Genomic DNA, 21,478 nt, shown 5'->3' with positions numbered 1-21,478 from the left:
TCGAGCATTTTGTGGAATTTGAAAATATGATGGTTGGGCACCAACAACACGATGTAGCCGTTCTGCACGTTATATACTGTGTTATGGCAGAATAAAGTGGGAAAAAGTGCTTAAAAATGTTTATTTTTTTCAACAGACTCAGATAAATAACATTGATTTAAATATTTGCACTAAAATTATTAGGTACTTAATAAATATAAATTAGATTCCTGATAAAACTAGACAAAATATCTACAATATAAAAATTAAAATGTACAATGAAAAGTTGGTAGATATATAAAGAAACACAATTTATAAAGTTGTATTAAAGATTACGTAATTTAAGGTCGAAATAGTTACATCTTCTTATCACTCCTGCTTTCACTTTCGCGACGATGCGTCTTCCCGTTTAGCTCCTGAAAAAACGTACTGCTTGCATTATTTATTTAAAATTAATAATCAACACATTTACCATCGAAACACTACAACCATTGCAATAATTTGTTTTTTAACCCTTTCGCTAAACGCTGAAATGCTCTCGGGGTACTGAGGGTGACTATGGTATGATCGCTTCCGTTGCGAAAGGGTTAATGATTTTACACATCGAAATCTAAATAGAGGAAACATTCATGATTGTTTATTTTCATCATCATTACTGTTTATTGTGATCTCCGCGTAGTGTGCGGTGAAGGACGAAGTGCAACAAAATAAACAGCGTTCAAAAACAACATGTGGTCAAGTGGGCTGCTACTTGCTTTTACTTCCGTTGACGTATGGCGCAACTTCATCAGCTGTCAAACCACGGATGTCGGACGTCATTTATTCGGCAAACACGCAGTAGTGTGAATTAGTTTTTCGAATTAATCAACGAGAGTTTTCCTGTTTTCATTAGTGCCACATACTTATCAAAGTGAGACTGTATGTCTGAATTGTAATGCCAAAGCATATAGTTCTCCCAGAGCTGCAGCGGTTTTATGGCAGGGCAATAGTAATTATTACGCCTGTTGAGATGCCGATACGCGACATAAACAGACCCCTGTCAATCATCATTTTCGTTCTATACCTGTCAGTTTACAGGGTAGTACTTGGACGAATTTACGATTAGGGGTTGTACTTGCGGTTTAAACCTATTGTCGGTGTTGTTAACGTTTATACAATGGTACCCTGCCATAAAACCGCTGCAGCTCTGGGAGAACTTTACCAATGAAAAGGACGACCTGCATTTGTAAAAAAGAGAACGAAAGACGAAGGCCTACTTGACTACTATTTTTTTGAACACTCATTAGTTTTTTGCATCACTCGACTGTCGTCTCGCCCCAGAAACACTATACACGATTTTTGGTCACGCACAAATTAAAAAAAAAAATGTTTAAATTTTTGACATACGTCTTTTTTAAGTTGGTAATACCTATACATTTGAATTGTCAATCAACACCGCTAGTTTTCTGACATTTATTATAAACAACGTACAAAAATTCCCCGCGCTTTTTTATTATCTTGTATGTACTATTACGAGCAAAAAAGTGGGACATCAAACTTCTGTCAGTTTTGAAAAAATCGATGTAGTTCAAGCTTTATTATTGTCATAGAAATTTGTCACTATTCTAGCTGACAGTTTAAAAATTTATTTTTTCTACAACCGTCAAAAAAACGTGACATTTATGCATCGTTATCAAGTCGCAAAGTATGCCATTTTTGATAGATCAAAAATATTTGTCAAAAAGTTTCCTTGGATGTTTTAATAACTATTTTGTCATCGTAAAACAGTGAAAATAGTACAGTGTGGAATAAAATGATTTACATCTAGTTACCTTTGGAATTTTTGCACATGTAAATTTTCCTGTACCGCTCTACTTTTTTTTTGAAGTGCCGAACTATTAGTTCTGTCAATAAATGTCATCAATCGAATTGACAATTGTTACAATTTACTAAATTGAATTAACAAACGTTGGTGGCCACTTTCAACACTAGCTGTGACTTGCTTTTGTTAGCTCCTTTTTAATTTCAATCTCTACTTTGCATTCATATCATCCCTTCGCAATAAATCACATTTGGAATTTTGGAATATTTTAAGGTTAGGCTTTCTTTTTTTTTTGTAGAGCGGCATTTCGTATTTTTACAAGGGTAATGCAAAGGTAACTAGATGTAAATCATTTTATTCCACACTGTATATTAAAGAACGAGTTTTATAAGGGTTGATTTGGCGCACGAGCCCCAGGTGTAGAAAACGACCCGTAGGGGAGTTTTCTATGGGATGAGTGCGCCAATATCTTTATAAAACCAGTTTTTATGTTATTTTTTAGAATTTGCACCTTTGTTTTAATAAAAAAAAAATAAAAATAAATTTTCAAATTCTAGGGAATTTCGTATTAATTGATAATTCAAGGTAACGGATGCAACTTAATCTGCAACAGATGTTAAAAAGTAGAGTTTGGTTTTGGTGTAATACACTGAAATATTGATAAAAATTTCATTAAAGTACAGTGTACTCTTATAAGGCCATAAACGACTCCTACTGACTGACGTTTATAGACGTACGGTCGCGAGCAATAAATTTTGGTCGTCAATGTCACTGTTTGACGCATAGGAAAATGCTCCATTGTAAAACGGTCATAAACATCATAACCTATCACCATGTTGAATGGCATTAACTGTCATTTTTTTCTCATTTTTTCACACTTTGTTGACATGGGCATAATCAGACAGGGTTTTTTTTTTAATTTGTGACAATCTAACCAAATTTTGAAATGACATTGACGACCAAAATTTATTGCTCGCGACAGTATTATAAACGCAAATTCTAAAAAAAAAAATTAAAACATCCAAGGAAAATTTTTGAAAAATAAAGAATTTTTTTGTTCGACACTGTCAGAATTTGAGAATTTTCTCCTGTGTGAACGGATTTTGATAAATTTGACAACTTGTCAAAACGAAACGTCAAGCTAATTTTAAAGGTTTTCAGCGATTTGGAGCCTTTGGGGGGCTCGTCGAACAAAAAAAACGTTGTATTCAACTCGTTCTTGTGTAATTTGGGCTTTTTTTGGCACTCGTGGACCTTTAAAACTCTCGTTTTAAACTGGCCCACTCATGCCAAAAAAAAGCCCAAATTACACACAAACTCATTAAATAAACTATTATTAAAATGCGGTTGTAAAAAAAATAGTGTTTGTATTTCGTGGGCAAAATGATTGTGTTGTTGACGCATTCGAAGCAGTTTGAAGTCTCGACCTAACGGTCTCGACCAAAAACTCATTCTCATGGGCCAACAAAAAACAATCATTTTGCGCACTTAATACAAAAATAACTATTATACTCCTATTTTCCTTTTCCAAGTGCCCTTTTCTTTTGATAAAGGTAAATTTTCACTGCGACCTTGCATTAAATAAATATTCACTACGTGCTTACTTACACTCATTCCCTACAACCTACAATACCTACTTAATGATATCGTCAATCAATTCAAAGTAGGGTTAGAAAACGATAAGGGTCATTTCACATTAAGAGTCAAGATGTTGATGTCCCACTTTTTTTGCTCGCAATAGTACCCCAGTTCAATTATTAGTATTACAATCACCTGGTAAAATAAACTGGCTATACTAAAGGTACCTATGTTAAAATGAACGTTTTGATTCGATAATTTGTAAAATTCTGTGAAATTGTTGCGCAAGATTAACAGTATGATCGACGATGAACGATAATGACCATAAAAAACTTTTTTGCGATTTGCGATCTTAAACAATGTGTTTCCGGACGGTAGAGATGTGGGAATCCACCACGAAAAACTTTTCGTACGACGAACAGCGCTGACAATTTAATACAACAGAGTGCACACCAATTAACTTGTTTCCAACTACCAACCGTCATTCGAATTAAATTTTACACATCAACTGTAGTAGTTCAAAGCGATTCTTGGAACTTACCTGGAGGCATAAATAAATTTGAAGGAGTATCGAATAAACCGCTACCACTAAACTTATCAATCCAAGAGAACTTGTCGTCGTCTTGGCGAACTCCTCCTTCAGACCTACTCGAATTTGGCGGAACATTGTGTGGGTGTTCGGTGCTCATCCTTCGATCTCGCGACTTGTAATCGCGAGTAGTCGTGCAAGGATCGCTCTTCGAACTGTACGAATTCGCGGAATTCCTGATGAACCTGGAAACATCATTTCGGTCAAAACTGAACACGAATTGAAACATTTAGTCGCACCTCTTTGGCGACGTGTCGACTGTGGGAATCGAAATGTGCCTCTTTTCCGGGTACCTTCGCTCCAGTTGCGAGTTGCTGCTACTCGTGTGGTATCCCGGTTTTTTCACGTCCCTTCGTTTATCTGAATCGGGATGAGTAGAGTGTCTGGGATTTTCTCGATATCTCGAAGAATCATGTAACTGCGAGATGGTCGACTGTGACGGCGTCATATTTCTTTCTTTCTTGTTCTCCGAGACAGTAGTATAACCCCGGTTTTTTAACGCTTCTAAAGTATTGCCCTGCGTACTGTCCCTTTTAACAGTTTGTTCGGTTATTCTCTGAGTGAACACCTTATTGACTGGCCCTTCACGCAGCAGTTTATCGAATATGTCGTCATTAGTGGGCTTATTGTTGGAGTCGTGGGTTTTTCTCGTGTGCGCTTTGAAGTGATCTCCGGAACGAACTTTATCAGATTCGTCGTCCGATTTCCTCGGCCTTTTGTCGTCTCGTTTGATTTCATTGTCGTTCGGAGTCGATTTTCTTTTTCTCGCCTCACTTGTATCTGGTTTCTTGATGGCTCTATCGGGAACTTTCACATCTTGAATCGGACTTTTACGCGTCTTCAATTCGGTGTGGACGTTCAATATCGTTTCCATGATGTAGTCGTTTCCCAATTTATCGAAACGTGCGTGTTTGGTTGGTTTTGCCGGTCCGCAATCGATTTTTGGAAGGTCAGATGTTTTCTTTTCTTGGATGTCGGTTTTGTGGTCGGATGGGGACGGTTTGCTGAACGGTAGGACGACTTCGCTTGCGATGCTCTGGTCGTGCTCGTTGATGTAATCTAGGGAATCGTTACTGATGAGGACCTTGCCTTCGGTGGGCTTGATCAGATCCGTCTTAACCCTGATCCTGCCCTCTGTTCCAGCTTCGTTCAGAGCTGCGGCTTTACTTTCCGCGTCAGCCTCGACGGACACTTCAGTTTTCTTGTTTTGCGGTGGACTCTTCGTGTGGTGCTGTTGTGTGGCGGTTTTCTTTTTGGGTGGGAAAACTGGCGTCCTGGCGTGTCTGCGAACTGTAAAATTTTCCATCTCGTCCTTCACTTTGGAGCTCTCGTTTTTACTCGCGTCCAGTCTTTTTACCGTTTCCAAGAATGTGGCAAATTTGCTGGGCTTGCCGACAGACGAAGATTTAACGTTCGTTTCTCGATTAGTTTTATTCACAATCGGTTTAGTCTTTTCAGTATTTTTGGGAGTTTCGCTAATGTAGTCCTTCTTCAACTGGTCCAATGATGTTATCGTGCACTGTTCTACAGGTTCCACCACAACTTTTTGATTGATCTCGCTCGGCAGAAAACTAGCGTAGGTAGAACCAATAGGAATTAAACTGTTGGATCCGTCTCCACTTGTTTCATTTACCGAATCTTCTAATGTTTGCTTTGACGGATGCATCGACGAAACGTTTGATTCCATAATACTAATATTATCGATGTCAGGAATAGTCGAAAAGGTGTTATTCTGCGACGTAACTTCTCTTCCTCCCAGGAAAATTAAGTTGTTAACAGCGTAATCTATGCCCAAACTAACATTGCAGTCACTGTTACTGCCATGATCGATTGTATTGTCCACCGAGATAGCTTTGGGTTGACCACCTTGCGAAATATCTACCAGCATATTTAAACGTTTGATGCTATTTTGTATGTCTTCTGGTTTTGGAATGGCGTCGTCAATTATATTGTCAAAATCTGGCTTTTCTTTCTTACAGGGCAACAACAACCCCAAATCTTCCAAAGTGGCATTCTCTTCTATAAAATTATTCTCGTTGAATGAAAGATCTTCCAGATGTGTCTCGTTCAACTGGAACTCTTCTGGTGAATTACTGAGGGAAAGTCCAGTCGTTAGTATATTTTTATCTTCATTATTTCCCCCCAATAACGGATCGCCCAAAGTGTAATTGTGATCTGCCGTCGACTCTTTTTCAACGAAGCAGATTTCTGTGACTCGTGTTACAAAATTTGAACCAAACGAGTTCTGCTTGCTCGTTTGTTGTATATCAATTTCGGAACTATCTGGAACGTCGTTAATAAAATTGATGGTTGACGTTCCCAACGATTGAACCAAATTCATGGAATTGCCAATTTCGGCAATAGACGTAGATGGTGAGATAAAATCCAAAGACTGATTACTACCGAGAGGTAGTTTAGTAGGCGAGATGTCTTCTAAGCCCAGAGAAGTGTGGAACAAGTCGGAGGTGTTTAAATTTTCTCGATTGACAGTTTCTGCATCTTCATTGAAAGTGAACAGACAAGATTTTTCTTGAACGGTAGCCGTGGAACAGGATGGAGTACTTTGCATGGTCATTGGTCTTCTAACTTGACACGACATGGTGATTGGTTTAGTTACGGAACTTTCGACAACTCTCGATGTGGAAGCCCTCGAAATCAGTGGCATATCAGCGTCTTGCACGTGAAAATGTTTCACGGTGGAATTGATGGCGCCCGATAAAACTTGAACGCCAAGATTTCCCGAAGCGCTGCTAAATACGTTATCGACATACGCTGACTGTGAAGAAGGCACCTCCGGAACATTGGGATGTTGCAACAACATCTTCATGGGAGCGGCACTTTGTGTGCTCGTTTTGACTGCTACTTCTGCCGCACAAATTTCTTTCAAATCGTCATTATAAATTGGCAAATTGGTGGACTGAACTACATTGGGTGTACCGTCGTGTGTTGTTGATGGTTTGCTGACCTCGACGGGTATGTCAGTTGTCGATAACGCATTTTCATTAACGCTAATGGTTTCCACTGGTGCCGGTGTCGTCTTTGTTGTGTTCACCTTGTCTTCAGTTGGGAAAGTTGGCGGCGTTGTCTCAACGTCATCCACAATTTGAACCTCCGGTTGTATTGAATTTACCACGATTGCTGAATTATTTTTAATACCTCTGGCAAAACTTTCGTAAGATAACTCTGCCGTCAGAGAAACATCGTTTTGTTTATTTTTTGTAATTAATGCGTCTTTTTTGGTTTCAACTGTTTTTGGCAATGGAATTTCTGCCACAGGGGTTTCTGGAACATTTTGATTTAGTTCGGAGCTCAAATCATTTATTGTATGAGTCGTTAACGTCTTTTGTTGTAATTCAGTGTTGTGCAACGTGGGTTCTTGAGGAACTTGTATATTGTTTTCATTTGAAGTCACAACAGCCTCGGTATCTATCTTTGGAATTTTTGGTTTCAGTGAATCATCATGACCTGCATTTTTATCAGAATGTTTACTATCTTCTTCGAGCAAGTCATATTTTCGCTTCTTAGGGATGTCTCTGGGGAGTTCTTGCTTAGCGTTACTGTGGCCTAAATGTTGTTCATTATGTGTTATCGCCGCTGGTTCTGGCACAACATTCGAGTCAAATTTAACACTAATTTCTTGATTTGAAAAATTATTTTCATTGACTTTTACATCTGCATTACTTGTTTCTTTTTCTTCACAGCGGCGATTTAATTTCTTCTCCTTTTGGCTATTCTTAACACTATTTTCTTTATGTTCTTCACTTGAGGTTTTTACACTTTCCACAATTTTTTCTTTAGACCTGTCTTTCGGCTCTTTACTTGACGTTCTTGCACTTTCTACAATTTTTTCTTTTAAATCATCTTTGTGTTCTTTACTTGATGTTTTTGCACCTTTCACAATTTTTTCTTTGGACCCATCTTTCGGTTCTTTACTTGACGTTTTTGCACCTCCCACAATTTTTTCTTTGAAACCATCTTTGGGTTCTTCCCTTGATGTTTTTGCATCTTCCACAATTTTTTCTTTAGACCCATCTTTCGGTTCTTTACTTGATGTTTTTTCAGCTTCCACAATTTTTTCCTTGGAACTATCTCTCTGTTCTTCACTGGACGTTTTTACACCTCCCACAATGTTTTCTTTAAAACCATCTTTGTGTTCTTCATTTGACGTTTTTGCACCTTTTACAATTTTTTCTTTTAAATCATCTTTGTGTTCTTTACTTGATGTTTTTGCACCTTTCACAATTTTTTCTTTGGACCCATCTTTCGGTTCTTTACTTGACGTTTTTGCACCTCCCACAATTTTTTCTTTGAAACCATCTTTGGGTTCTTCCCTTGATGTTTTTGCATCTTCCACAATTTTTTCTTTAGACCCATCTTTCGGTTCTTTACTTGATGTTTTTTCAGCTTCCACAATTTTTTCCTTGGAACTATCTCTCTGTTCTTCACTGGACGTTTTTACACCTCCCACAATGTTTTCTTTAAAACCATCTTTGTGTTCTTCATTTGACGTTTTTGCACCTTTTACAATTTTTTCTTTGAACCCATCTTTGTGTTCTTCACTGGAAGTTGTTGCACCTTCCACAATTTTTTCTTTAGACCCATCTTTCGGTTCTTTACTTGATGTTTTTTCATCTTCCATAATTTTTTCTTTGGTATGATCTCTCTGTTCTTCACTGGAGTTTTTTACACCTTCCACAATATTTTCTTTGAAACCATCTTTGTGTTCTTCATTTGACGTTTTTGCATCTTTCACAATTTTTTCTTTCGGCCCATCTTTTGATTCTTTACTTGACGTTCTTGCACTTTCCAATCTTTTTTGTTTGAAACCATCGTTGTGTTCTTCACTTGACATTTTTGCGCCTTTCACAATTTTTTCTTTGAAACCATCTTTCTGTTCTTCATTGGACATCTTTGCACTTTCTACAATTTTTTCTTTGGAACGATCTTTCTGTTCTTCACTGAACGTGTTTGCAATTGCTACAATGTTTTCTTTGGGCCCATCTTTCGGTTCTTTACTTGACGTTTTTGCACCTTCCACAATTTTCTCCTTGGAACCATCTTTGTGTTCTTGACTTGACTTTTTTGCACTTTCTACAATTTTCTCCTTGGAACTATCTTTGTGTTCTTGACTTGACGTTTTTGCACCTTCTACAATGTTCTCCTTGGACCCATCTTTGTATTCTTGAATTGACGTTTTTACACCTTCCACAATTTTTTCTTTGGAACCACCTTTGTGTTCTTCACTTGACGTTTTTACACTTTCCACAATTTTTTCTTTGGAATTATCTTTGCGTTCTTCACTCGACCTTTTTACACTTTTCACAATTTTTTCTTTGGGACCGTCTTTGTGTCCTTCACTTGAAGTTCTTGTATTTTGCAGATTTTTTTCTTTAGAACCATCTTTCTGTTCTTCACTCGAAGTTTTTGCACTTTCCACAATGTTTCCTTTGGAACCAACAACATCTTTGTGTTCCTCAACATGCGCGTTCAGTTTTTTGGGCTCTTCCTTTACTTTCTCCTTACTGTTGGACCTGGTCTTCTCTCGTTTGTCTGTTCGTGAACTGCTTTCCAGTTTAATTTTTTCTTTGGAATGACTTCTGTATGATTTATCGCCAATTTTAGATTCACCTCTTCTATGTGATTCGTTTTGTTTCTCACTTTCGTATATTTTCTCCTTGGAATGACTGCGACGCGATTTCTCACCAGTTCTATTACGTTCGTCTTTGTGGGTTCTGCTCGATTTCTCATGAGTTAATTTAGGCTGCATTTCTTGCATGAGTGGGGAATCTCTTGATTTAGTTTTATGAATGTCACGATGTTTGTCTTTTTCGTCGATTTTTCCATGACTTTTTTCATTTTGTTCACTGGATTTAACTGAAGCATTTGACTCAATTTTATTACCAGACTCTCGTTTGTCACTTGCTTTTTCATCCTGTTCATTGAGTTTTTTTGATGTATTTTCTCGTGATTTACTTGACCGACTTGATTTTTTCTTATATGATTTATTGGAGGTTTTTAACACTTCTCCGTCAACAGCTTTTTTCTGTTTTTCGGAACCTTCAATAGTGGACACCACTTTTTCAAGTTGTGGGCACAAATTCTCGTCAGTTTTCGTTTTATTTTTTATTTCTGCTTTGATCGAATTTGATTGATTTTTAACCTCTTCATTTTTATCTTTCAACCTGGTTTTGTCAACACTTTTTTCTTTACCACAATTATCCTGTTTCCCTTTCGCATCATGTGATTTAGTTTTTGGCGGCGATTTACTACTACTTCTCTTTTTACGATTGTCTTCAATACCTTCACTGCTGCCCAGTTTATCTTTTGGGTCCGACGATTTATGTTTAGATGACGATCGATCAGAAGAATTGTATTTCGATTTGCGTTCCAGACTATTCGATTTTGACGATGACCTACTGCGACTTTTTCTGTGACCTTTTGGATCCTCCTGGGAGTTGTTGGTCTTTTCTTTATCGACCGATCTAGATTTACTGCGATGCTTTCTGTTATTTTCTGCATCATTATGGTGCTTAACGGGCTTTTCCGAAGATCTAGACTTGGATAACGATCTACTACGACTGTGCTTACGTTCTAATTTCTCTTTATCAACACCTTGTTCACCCTTCTTATCCGATGTTCGAGATTTCGACGAAGATCTACTGCGCTCTCTTTTTCGATGGGTGTCATCTTTCTTACTGCCTTCGACCGATTTTGATTTCCCATCTTCCGAATGGGGTCTTTTATGTTGTTTCTTTTCCAATGAATTATTATCTTTTAACACTTGTACGTCGTCTGTCGGTGGAACTTTTTTTTCTGGAGACTCCTGCAGTGAAGTTTTACCATTATCAAACTCTGTTGATGACAAATTTGAAAGCCGTTCTTTTTTAGCCTTTTCCGATTCAACAATCTTTTCTTTCATTTTCTTAATAGTATTTTCTAACATTCTTGCTTTTACTTCGTCAGATGGTTTAATAGATTTTGTACCTTTATCTGTAATTTTTTTCTTAGATACGTTCTTTATCCCCTCAGTTACAGGTTCTTCTTCCTGCCTGCTGTTTTCAGTAGCAACTTCTTGATCTCCAACGGATTGTTCAGCGTCCACATTTTCAACGACCACTTCTTTTACGTCATGAGATAATGAAACAGTTTTGGCATCTTCAGAACTAGGCACCATAGCTACTTCCACTTCTTCAACATTTGCAGACTTACTTATTGCATTTACGTCGCTATATTCAATATCCATATCCACACACTCTTGATTACTGATGTCTTCGCTTTTTTCCACCTCTGGACTGTTGTCATTTAACTTTTCTCTTTCCAATTCTCTTGTGGCGATCTCACTCTTCTCTGACGAAACTTCACCGGCTGTACCATCAACACTAGTGACAACTTCTGGTTCATACAGAGAATTTTCCATTTCACCTGGAATTTGTCCTATGCTTTGTGACGCATTTTCTTCACGCTCCACACTTTTTGGAAAACTTTCTACATTTGTACGCAAATCGTCTTGTTCTTTGGCAACAGCTGAATCTGTTTCGACAATTACATCGAGTTTCTCACCCACTTCATTCGATTTGTCATTTTCTACAGATATCTCAGAATCTTTACAAAGCAAGTCTGAAGGAACTGACAATGTATTAACGTCGACACTTGATGATCTATTCCTAACAATATTCTGCTGAATCTGTTCGGAACTTTTTGAACGTAATCTAGTTCGCATTCCTATTGCTTTATCGTCATTTTGCAAAAATGAAATTGGTTGTAACTTGTCTTCGTATGACTTCATCGCAGCTTTTGTTTTAAAAGTTTTTTCGCAAATTTCGTCATTTTTTGTGGGAACACTTTTATCCGCGGCACGGTCTTCTGCATTATGAATGTTATGTTCTAATCCATTGCAAGTAACCTCCGGTGGACGTACTTCTTTCTCAATTTTGTTTTCAAAAGAAAGGTTGTCATTTACTTCTGTATTTAACATTTCAGATGTGTTACTAATATCAACTTTACTATTATCTGGAGCAGGATCGACAAGAGTTTCAAGTTGCTTTGAATTTAAATCTTGATGAACAACTATATTCGGAGCTTCTATTTTCAAACTCTGCAACAAAGAGGGCGCATCTTTTTCATCGCCGGATAGTTTCGGTGTGTCGTTCTTTTCAAATTCAATTTGATTGGAAAACGTGGCAATTTTTACTTCTGTACTTGGAGGTGTTTTGTTTAATATGTTTTCAATGCTGTGATCAGTTGTTTTGACAACTTTTAGTTCTCCTTGTCCATCAACGTCAGGTTTGGGGACAGAATTGTCGGATGATAGACTTTCAAGTGAATACTCTGAAATGAGTTCCATTTTTTCGTTACTTCCTTGTTCCTTTTCTAAACTTCTCTCGGACATAAATTCTTGGCTGTTACTGTCGACAAAGTCTTCCATCTGTTTCAAAATGTGGAAACTGTCGGCGACACAATTTTCTTCGTTTTCTGGTATGCTAATGCAAACAGCAGTTTTGTTTTCCGTCGTAACGAATTCCAACATATCACAAATTGTTTCTTCTTCGTATATCGACTTTGCGATTTTCTCGGAATTTTTTAAGCTTTCACCCAAATCAATGAACAGAGTACTTTCGCAACTGTCGTTACTGTCCTCGCTCGTAGTATTGGTATCCAAGAAACGTTTTTGGGCGTACACGTTATTTGTGCGCGGAGGCAGTGTAGAATTTTCCGTCGCGATAAAATCGTGTGGTTTGTATTTTGAGTCGTCACTCCGACTACCTCGAGACGGTTTCAGTGGTTCCTTCAAAAAAGCTATCTCAGTTTTTTGTTTTATGCTCCTATTTCTAGTAACCCTTGTAGTTTCCACTTGTTCAACATTCACTTCTTGTTTAAACGGGTATCTTCTTTGAAACTGCTTCACCGCTCTGGGCAAGGTTTCTCGAGCTTTTTTCTTGCATTCAAACTTTACTTTGGACTTTCGACGTCTCGGAGTTGTTTGGAGTAAATCGTCAATCTTCGACTTCGTCTCCACGTCACTTGCATCCACCATCTCCTTTTCGCTGTCGGTCTTGACAGCCAAAGTTTCTTGATCGGCAGCTATATTCGCCAACAGTTCTAAATCTCCACCTACTTTCTTCTGACCATTAAATTCACCATATTCCACTTCATTTAACGTTGACGATAATGCGTAAAGTGACAAAGGCTCACGTACAGGTGTACTTGCAACTTCTTGAGACTTTTGCACCACCTCCTTTTCTACCTCACTTGTGACATCGCTGGAGGGCAAATTTTCTGAATTCAATTGTTGCTCTTCTACACTATACATCGGTAAATTGTGCTGATAAGCTTGACAAAATTTATTTTCTTCTTGAAGTGGTTCGGTGTACTGAAACTGTGGTACCGGAGGTTCGTCTACCACACATTGTGAAGTTACAGAGTAATCTACGACTTCCAAGGTGTTGTCTTTTACGGGTTCCACATTTACGTTACTTAAAACTTCTTGCCCCAAGTAATTCTGTTGTTCACCTTGAACAGCAATTAACTTTGCATTTTCGTACGTGGATGATAATTCAGGTTCAATAACTACCGTTTCTTCATTTTGATCTTCACTTAGAGACGTGGCAGGGATTTCTGTATTTACTGGTCCTTTAGTTTCCGTTTCGTTCACAAAGTTAGATGATTCAAACTGTTCATTAACAACAGCTTTGTCACTTTGTTTTTCACACTCTGCAGGTGCATCATTCTGTCGATCAATCTCAAAATCAGATGATGGTTTAACACAACTTTCAACCTCTTCAGCGGGTATTTCTACATTTTCCGTAACAACGCATTCATTACTTGACTGTTCATCACAGGTTCTAAGCTTAGATGGCACAACTAAACCTGCATCTTCATATGAAGTTGATACTTCTGTTTCTTCGACAACTGTTAGTTCTTCAGTTATTTCTTCTACTACTTGCTGAGGCAAAATCACGTGAGATGGGACAGTTGACCTTTCAACTTCATTAATTTTATTCACGTCTTCAATTACAGCCTCATCAGATTGCTCAACCAACTCGTCATGTACAAATCTTTCTGTTTGAATCGGATCATCAGTTTTCACATTCTTCAATAAATCGTCAGCGTGTTCGACTGTTACTTCACGTTCTGAACATTCAACTTGTGCATCCGCTGCTTCACATTGTTCCAAATCTTCCGTTGTTACTGCGGTAACATCAGTTGTTTTTTGTGATAAATCGACAGACGTAATCTGCTGATCTTCGAAAAGGACTGTTGATTCTACTTCATATTGATGTGTTTCCACAAGAACGTTGTTAACGTCAGAAATATTATCTGCTTCAACTGATCCAATCACTTCGTGCAAATCAGAATTTTCATTGACATTAATCATGTTAATTGAATCAATGTTTTGCGATTCTATAACATCTTCTGCATTAATATCCTGTAACGTTTCGCATCTAGACTCTTCAATATTTTCATTGCTTTCGTTGATACTTGTTTCACTGCTATCTGCATCAGGTGGACAAACAAAATAAGTCGCGTTTTCTATGTCTTCTTCGTGACTGTCGATGGCGTTACCTACAGTAACGTTCATTTCTGTTACGTGCTGTTGTTCCGCTTTGCCCTCGATTGAAATTTCTTGATTCTTCAGACTAGTGAGACTTGATTTGTCTTGAAGAGATGCAGAATCATTTAAAAGTTCTTCCTGATTATCGTTTAGCAACAGTTGTTCACTTTCTTCACAGTTGTTAAAATCTTGTGCGGGTACATCAGAAATGTTCAGTATTTCACCACTGTCTGCTGGTGGAGCATCCAAAATTTCATCTTCGGAATCGGAAATTACAATTGCCGACAATTCTACATCTTTCGCAGAATCGTTACTCGAGTTGTTCATAAGTTTATTCAATCCGTTGGACTCGGTATTTCTTGAGCTTTTATTGGAGCTTAAAAAATTTTGACTGTTGTCTGAATTTGGAATATAAAAATTTGGCGAATGGTTTTCTTCATTTTCTTCCCGCTTAATTTCATTCGATTGGAGCAGATGTAAAGGCGAATTACTAAAATTTAGTTGGGATTGTTTTTCGTTTCCAATATGATTAGTGTCGCCGCAGTCGCTGTCATCGTCATCAAGAATTTCAATTGTAATTATGCCATCACTGGCGTTCTCTCTGACATGTGGTGTTTTATTATTAATACTTAAGTCAATGTTATGCGACCTGTCTACAGCTATAGAAACACTTGTAAACAAGGTTTCATGTCCAACTGTGTCTAACGAATTTAAATCTTCAAATGTGGAGGGAAGCTTTGCAATTTCATCTGTAATACTTGCTTCCACAGCCGTTGCAGGAACACTTTCAAATGGCTTCCCCACTTCAGATTGTTGTTTTATTGAATTTGACAAGTTCTGGTCGCTTGTAGTTGCGGTATCTTTTGCATTTACTGTATTAACTTCTTTTGGAACTGAAACCGTATGATGCATATTACTTACTGCAACATCTTCATCCCCCTCATTACGGTTTTCCGAGTTCACTTGGGAATTCACTACATCCAAATCAATTTGACTAGCAACATCAGCGGGTTTTGAGATGGGTTCAGCGGTACTCAAGGCTTCATTTGAAGACGAGTGAAAATTGACTGTTTCTCTTCCATACGTTTCTTGTATCAGAATTTTTTCGTCCACCTGACTTGCAGAATGAACCTTCTGGAATGAATTTTTCTCTCTTGAAGCCTCACTTTTAGAAAAAAATAACGCCTGTGAGTTACTGGTGGCTACAGGTTCTGGCACAGACTCGGAACTAACTGATTTTCTTTTGTGCATGTTATTCAAAATGTCTCCGTTTTCGGTAAACATTGGTGGGTCATGAGAATTTATTCTAAAATTTTCCCTCCTTTCAAAATTATTGCTTCGTCTTTCGGCTTGGTGTTCAAAAGTACTAAGTGTCTTCTCTGCAGAACTGTAGTAGTTTTGAAATTTTTTCCCTGAAGATTCTTCAACAATGGAACATGAACCTCTTAAATTTCTTGCAGATGTAGAACTTTTCAAATATGTACCATTCTGAACAGCAGATTCACTATTTTGTAAAGAGATCATTTCCACGTGGCGAAAATCGTTTGATGGCGTTTGTTGAATTTCATTTGTTGAACAGGAACCAGAAAAATTTTCCTTTTTTGTAACATGTTGGAAAGACTTTGGTTGAGAAATTTCAAAGTTTTTTGAAGCTGGTGAAAACTTCATTGGTTCTCTGTTAATTTCATAACTGAAGAATGATTGATGGGTGTAGGTTTTTTCTATTGAAGAACTGAAGATGTCGTCAACAACCACTGGCACCTAGAAAATATAAATTAATTATAAAACTCGCGTCGACAAAGAACGGGAACTTACTGTATTCAGATCGTCATCGTCTGAATCGAAGTCCATATCTGATTCATAATCACTAGTTGTCAAATTTTGCCGAATCGTGGAAACGAGCGGATCCCTCAAAAATGTATCTTGATGAAAAGGAATGTTTTTCCCTTTCAATTTATTTACTTCCTCGAGAAGACTCAACCTGTCCAGTAGTTTTCTAACAAAATGAATAATGATTTGTGAAAATACAAACGTTTTCCTACTCACATGATTATATTAGACACCAGCTTATTTTCAGATACACAATCGGCCCTAACATTGGCAACAAGTTTAAGCAGAGCTTTATCACATGCTTGAATGGTCGTTTTGACGGGAACTTCATTGTTGTGAAGTGCATCGTGCACTATAACTTTTAACAACCGCAACACTCTTTGCGTTACATTATTTTCATATTCTTTATCTACTTCTTTGTATGAATCATATAAAAGTCCACATTCTAATTCTATGTATTGTACTAACACTGCATCAAATTGCTCGGATCTAGGATACTTAAATTTCACCTGTAAAACAGCTAGATTAATGCACACCACGCTGAGTCAATTGAGTAATCACCTTTGCAATTTGTAAATTATATTCATGTAAACAAAGTATTTTTCTTCGAATTTCGCCCACGAACTCTGCAGTTTTCCTCTCATATTTGGGTCTAGTGCTGATGTACCTATTCCCACAGAAAATATTTATTAAAAAATTGTCAAATCAATATTAAAGTCATTAAATTGCAGTTTTATTTCACAAAAAATAATTACCTTACGAATTTGTAACTTCAAAAGTTCTGCCAACATTGTTGAAAAACGTTGTGATTTTGATTGTATTATTTATGAAAGGTAAAGCTAATTCATATGAAATATGTCTAATAAAAACGGATAAAAAAAACTTCTTATAGCAATTGTGAAAAGTTACTACGTTACGTAATAAATCTGCATGCATTAAACGAAATTGAATTTAATATAATTAAAAATATCTTGCTGATAATAGTTTATCTTCCCACAAAATTTGGTCTTCGTCAGTCTTCATGTTTCTTCGTTGTAGCGTTGAATATGTTTCCTTTGTTCTTCCTGTTTTCTCATTTTCTCCCACAATGTTTTCAAGTAAAATTTCAACAATAATTAATTAAAGCTTACATTGAGAAATTGACAAAACTCAAAAATGTTTATCTGAATGCGTTACTAATAAAAATTCCCATGTATCACTATTGAAAATTACTTTTTATAGTTAATAAATCAAAAATTAAAACTAAGATAAACTTTTTGTCTTCTTGCTTCTCCACTTCTTCTTGGCAGTTTCTTCTTTTGATTAGTTGTTACAATTGTTTTTCCCACATATTTTTAAACTACTGAATCAAATACTAATTACCATACCTTTTAAGAGCTGTCGCCAATTGACGTGACATACGAGGATTATATCCATCATAATGAGCTTTGAATAATTGTCTTGAAATTGAACACAAGCTAGATACACGACCTGCAATTACAAAAAAAAAAAAACAACATTAACTCGACTAAAATCAGATAAATTTATTTATTTTTTTAAATATAAAACTTGGGATTATAAACTGTGTAGAATAGAACAGACAACTAAACATGAATTCTGCACATTTAAAGTAGACACTACTAAGATATTAATGTGTGCGCCGTATGGCACACTTTCAAACAAGTCAAATGGAGTTTTCTTGTTGTATTTTATGAAGTATTTAAATCATGACTTTTTTTAGTTGACCTTGACTTAGTTATAATTTGTTATTAAGTTGCTATCCCAATTTTATTTCAACTTAAAATAATTGACCTTGTTATGTTTAATAAAGAATAACTAAAATTAGGCCCGGTTTATTCATCTTCAAGTAACTTTATTCGAACGGTAATTACCATGGATCTACCAATAGCAGATTCTAAATCATAGCAACTACTGGCCAGATAAATTTACTTGAAGGTGAATAAACCAGGCCTAAATGTAATTAAAATTTGTTAGAACCACTTGATTATGAAAATTTAAATTTAATCAACTGGACCTTTCAATCTTTTATTTCATCTCAATTTTAATTTGTGTTAATCTGTAACTGCGTATTATTATTTTCTCAGTGAAAGGTTTAACATTTTTGATTCGCTTATTGTTATCAGATAAAGATACTGATTTATACTATAACAAATGATGTCTATCTTAATTACACAATGTGACACTTAAATGCCTAAAAAATGTCATTTTAACCATCAAATTGGCCACAAAGTTTTACTGTTCAAGCTATCTGATTGTATCATTATTTTAAATTGTTTATTTCATACTGTCCAGTAGATGTTCAATGTAATTATTACATTATCAATTTGAGTCTGGTAGGTGAGTTATAACATCAGAGTCAGTAAGTGTGGCTAAGCAATACTTACTGGACTATTTTTTTTTTTTATAAATTAAAATCTGACACTAAAAAGTGAAAAAATATTCAATTAAAAAAATGTGATGTGATTTTCACAACATAATGGAATTTTTAAAATGAAATGATACAGAACAGACTTCCAGTATGAAATAAAATACATTATGATATATGTCTGGTAATACTTGTAACAGTTACTCATTTAGACATTCTTGATTCACCTCCTAACGTCGCCTTGTCCATAATGTCTAACTCGTACTGTTACCAGTAACCTACCGGACTTATAACGTAAATTACTATTACTCATATGTAAACAGTTTTTCACCAAAGTGATGTAATGTTACTATAACTAATGTTAAAACTGACAGTTATAGCTCTACTTATAATTACAGAATTCTTAACTTAAACTATGAAATAACCTATAACTGTTACTTTCCATAATTGTCTCAGTTAATTAATACTGACATTTATATTTATTGTACTTATGTAATAATAAAACTTAAAAATATATAAACAATACCTTTTCCTTTTTGCTGTAGTGTGGAATCCTTGAACCCCAATTGTTTAAGAGTGTTTGAATATAGAGACATTGTCCACTAAAAAATGAGAACAATATTTATAAATACATTAATAAATGACTTATTCACAGTTTCACAAAATCAATTTGAAAAAACCCAGGCAATTCCTAGGTCAGCTAACCAAACAGCAGCGTGAACTCCTTTTATCAATCGCAAACAACCTTCTATAATGTTTTTCCACTCCCTTTACTATAAAAAATAAACTTACCAAAAATTATCTTTTAAATAACAAATGAAATAAAACACTAACTAATTATCACTACAATAAAAAAGACATAATTCCAACTCTTCCAGGGCAATGTTTTTGTTGTAATTGTCGAACGAGGGGTGACGGGGACTTATCTGATGTTACCAACATAAAAGTATAAATCTTTAAATTAAATTGATCGCAATTTAATTTACGTCTGAAATCAGTCCAACACAAAACATTCGTAATTTCTACCATTCCAAATTTTATAAAACGAATTTGCTAAATATTATTACCATCCGACCTGATTCCAAAAAATTGTTTTATCAAAACATTAGTGATTTTGTGAATACATGATTGGTGAACATGTCGACTATTCTTGTCTCTTCTTCTTTCCTTGTTGCACTCCTTTGTTGTGACAACACTGACAACAGTCACGTATAGGGATGGCAAAAATAATTTACACATCGATGTATTGCATCATTTGATGCATCGTAAGCAGATATCGATGTATTCGATGTATCGTAATAAAAAAATCGATGTATGAAAAACATCGATATACTTTCAAGGTTACAGTTACAACATGACAGTATAAAAATTTTAACCCCTTACATTTAAAAAAAACTTGAGAAAAAAAATGTTGAAGATTAAAAAAATATTTTAACTAGTTAGTATCGAAAGGCATTGCTATTAGGTAAGGTTTTCAACAATAATAATCAAACACGAACAAAAAATAAGGTACTTTAGAAAAATCCTGTTTGTCTTATTTCATTCCCTGTTGTTTAATAATTTCTTCAAGTCCAAATGAAAAAATATTGATTGATCTTCACACTGGATGGCGGCCGCAATTAAACTCATTTTTAAATACATATATCGAAACAAATACATCGATGTTTTCAACGATATATCGAAATGCTAACATCGATGTAAAAATATCGATATTTTTTTGAAATATATCGATGTATCCTAAACATCGATGTATATTTGCCATCCCTAGTCACGTAGGATGCGTAGGATATCATCCGTGGCGTAGGAGTCACGGGAGTCACGCACGTAAGCATAGTAAAGTTCAAACGTTAAGAGGGCATGCAAATTATTAACTCTATTTGCGCCTTTCTACAAACCGGGGAAGCCCCATTTTATACCTATAGCAAACTTTTAATGGTAGTCCACGATTTGGCGGGTGGCTGGTGGCATCACTTTTTCAAATTGACCTTCCTTCCTCATTTTAACTTAACTTCCTTGGTCCATAGTCTGCGTATTGCGGTGCTTTGTATATATATAGTAGTCTACAAGAAATTACTCCCTAGGGTTTAGGGATATTCGTTACCAGGTTGCCATAAATTTGGTTAGGTTGGAGGCTATGTGGTTTCTGGTGACAAATAAAAGATATCATAACCATGTCAAAAATGTGAGGCAGCGAACTCCTTGTAACAGTTGCATATACGGGGTGATCAAGAAGGACTGTTTAAGTTGGTAACACTGGATCGTTATTTAAGTCGTATAACAGGAGTAACTTCCGGTTGTTGGTGGCTTGTCGTTGTTAATGCTATTCCTATATCAGATATTTGTCAAATAAACCAACAAAACATATCCAGTTGCAGTGTTATAAATAACCGAATTAAAAATTTTTCTTAATTATACTGCCAACTTAAACAGTCCTTCTTGATCACCCGGTAGCTGTGTTTCCCGCTAAGTGATAGATGTTTTTTCGTTTCACAATTAATTTTGGTTTCTGGCGGCATATTTAATTGGACTTATGACCGTTTGCACCGACGATCCTTATTTTTAAACCAAGCTTAAGCTCTTCTTAATTTTAAACTACGACGGTCTCTCAATTCATAGTAACCAACCTTACGCATTCAAAATTACTTTTGAAAATTCTAGTTAATACAACATGAAAAACATAACTTCCCTAAAAGTTCGAATTCTAGGGAGTAATTTCTTGTTGACAATACTATGAATACTATATTATAGCGATCTCTGTAGCGGCTTTGTTACTCTATTTGCGCC

At 36.1% G+C, this 21,478-nt stretch overlaps 1 protein-coding gene across 2 annotated transcripts; it reads right to left on the bottom strand.

Annotated features, from left to right (window-relative positions):
- Positions 1–105: 105 nt before the first annotated feature.
- On the bottom strand, positions 106–19,629 carry LOC138122249 (microtubule-associated protein futsch-like). Of its 2 annotated transcripts, XR_011156401.1 has the most exons (10): positions 19,487–19,629; positions 19,221–19,296; positions 17,697–17,799; positions 16,891–16,996; positions 16,546–16,838; positions 16,315–16,495; positions 4,187–16,260; positions 3,900–4,132; positions 452–589; positions 106–395 (listed from the first exon to the last, which is right to left on the bottom strand). XR_011156401.1 is itself a non-coding variant. In XM_069036419.1 (9 exons), the coding sequence occupies exons 2-9, from the start codon at positions 19,288–19,290 to the stop codon at positions 361–363; spliced, it is 13,095 nt and encodes a 4,364-aa protein (XP_068892520.1). In that variant the 5' UTR covers positions 19,291–19,296; positions 19,487–19,629; the 3' UTR covers positions 106–360. The 2 variants fall into 2 exon arrangements, 1 of the variants encoding a protein (XP_068892520.1); XM_069036419.1 differs by lacking the exon at positions 452–589.
- Positions 19,630–21,478: the final 1,849 nt, after the last annotated feature.

This window comes from Tenebrio molitor, chromosome 1 (genome assembly GCF_963966145.1).
Source record: "Tenebrio molitor chromosome 1, icTenMoli1.1, whole genome shotgun sequence".
Taxonomy (NCBI): Eukaryota; Metazoa; Arthropoda; class Insecta; order Coleoptera; family Tenebrionidae; genus Tenebrio; species Tenebrio molitor.
This window is presented reverse-complemented; position numbering and strand designations above follow the sequence as displayed.

Excerpts from the sequence above, each read along its gene's own strand:
- LOC138122249 (XM_069036419.1), bottom strand. The coding sequence starts at position 19,290 with ATGTCTCTATATTCAAACACTCTTAAACAATTGGGGTTCAAGGATTCC. Across the intron at positions 16,997-17,696 it reads TTGGCGACAGCTCTTAAAAG|GTACATCAGCACTAGACCCA; the intron begins GTATGGTAATTA and ends CTGTGGGAATAG. Across the intron at positions 396-3,899 it reads AAATTTATTTATGCCTCCAG|GAGCTAAACGGGAAGACGCA; the intron begins GTAAGTTCCAAG and ends ACGTTTTTTCAG.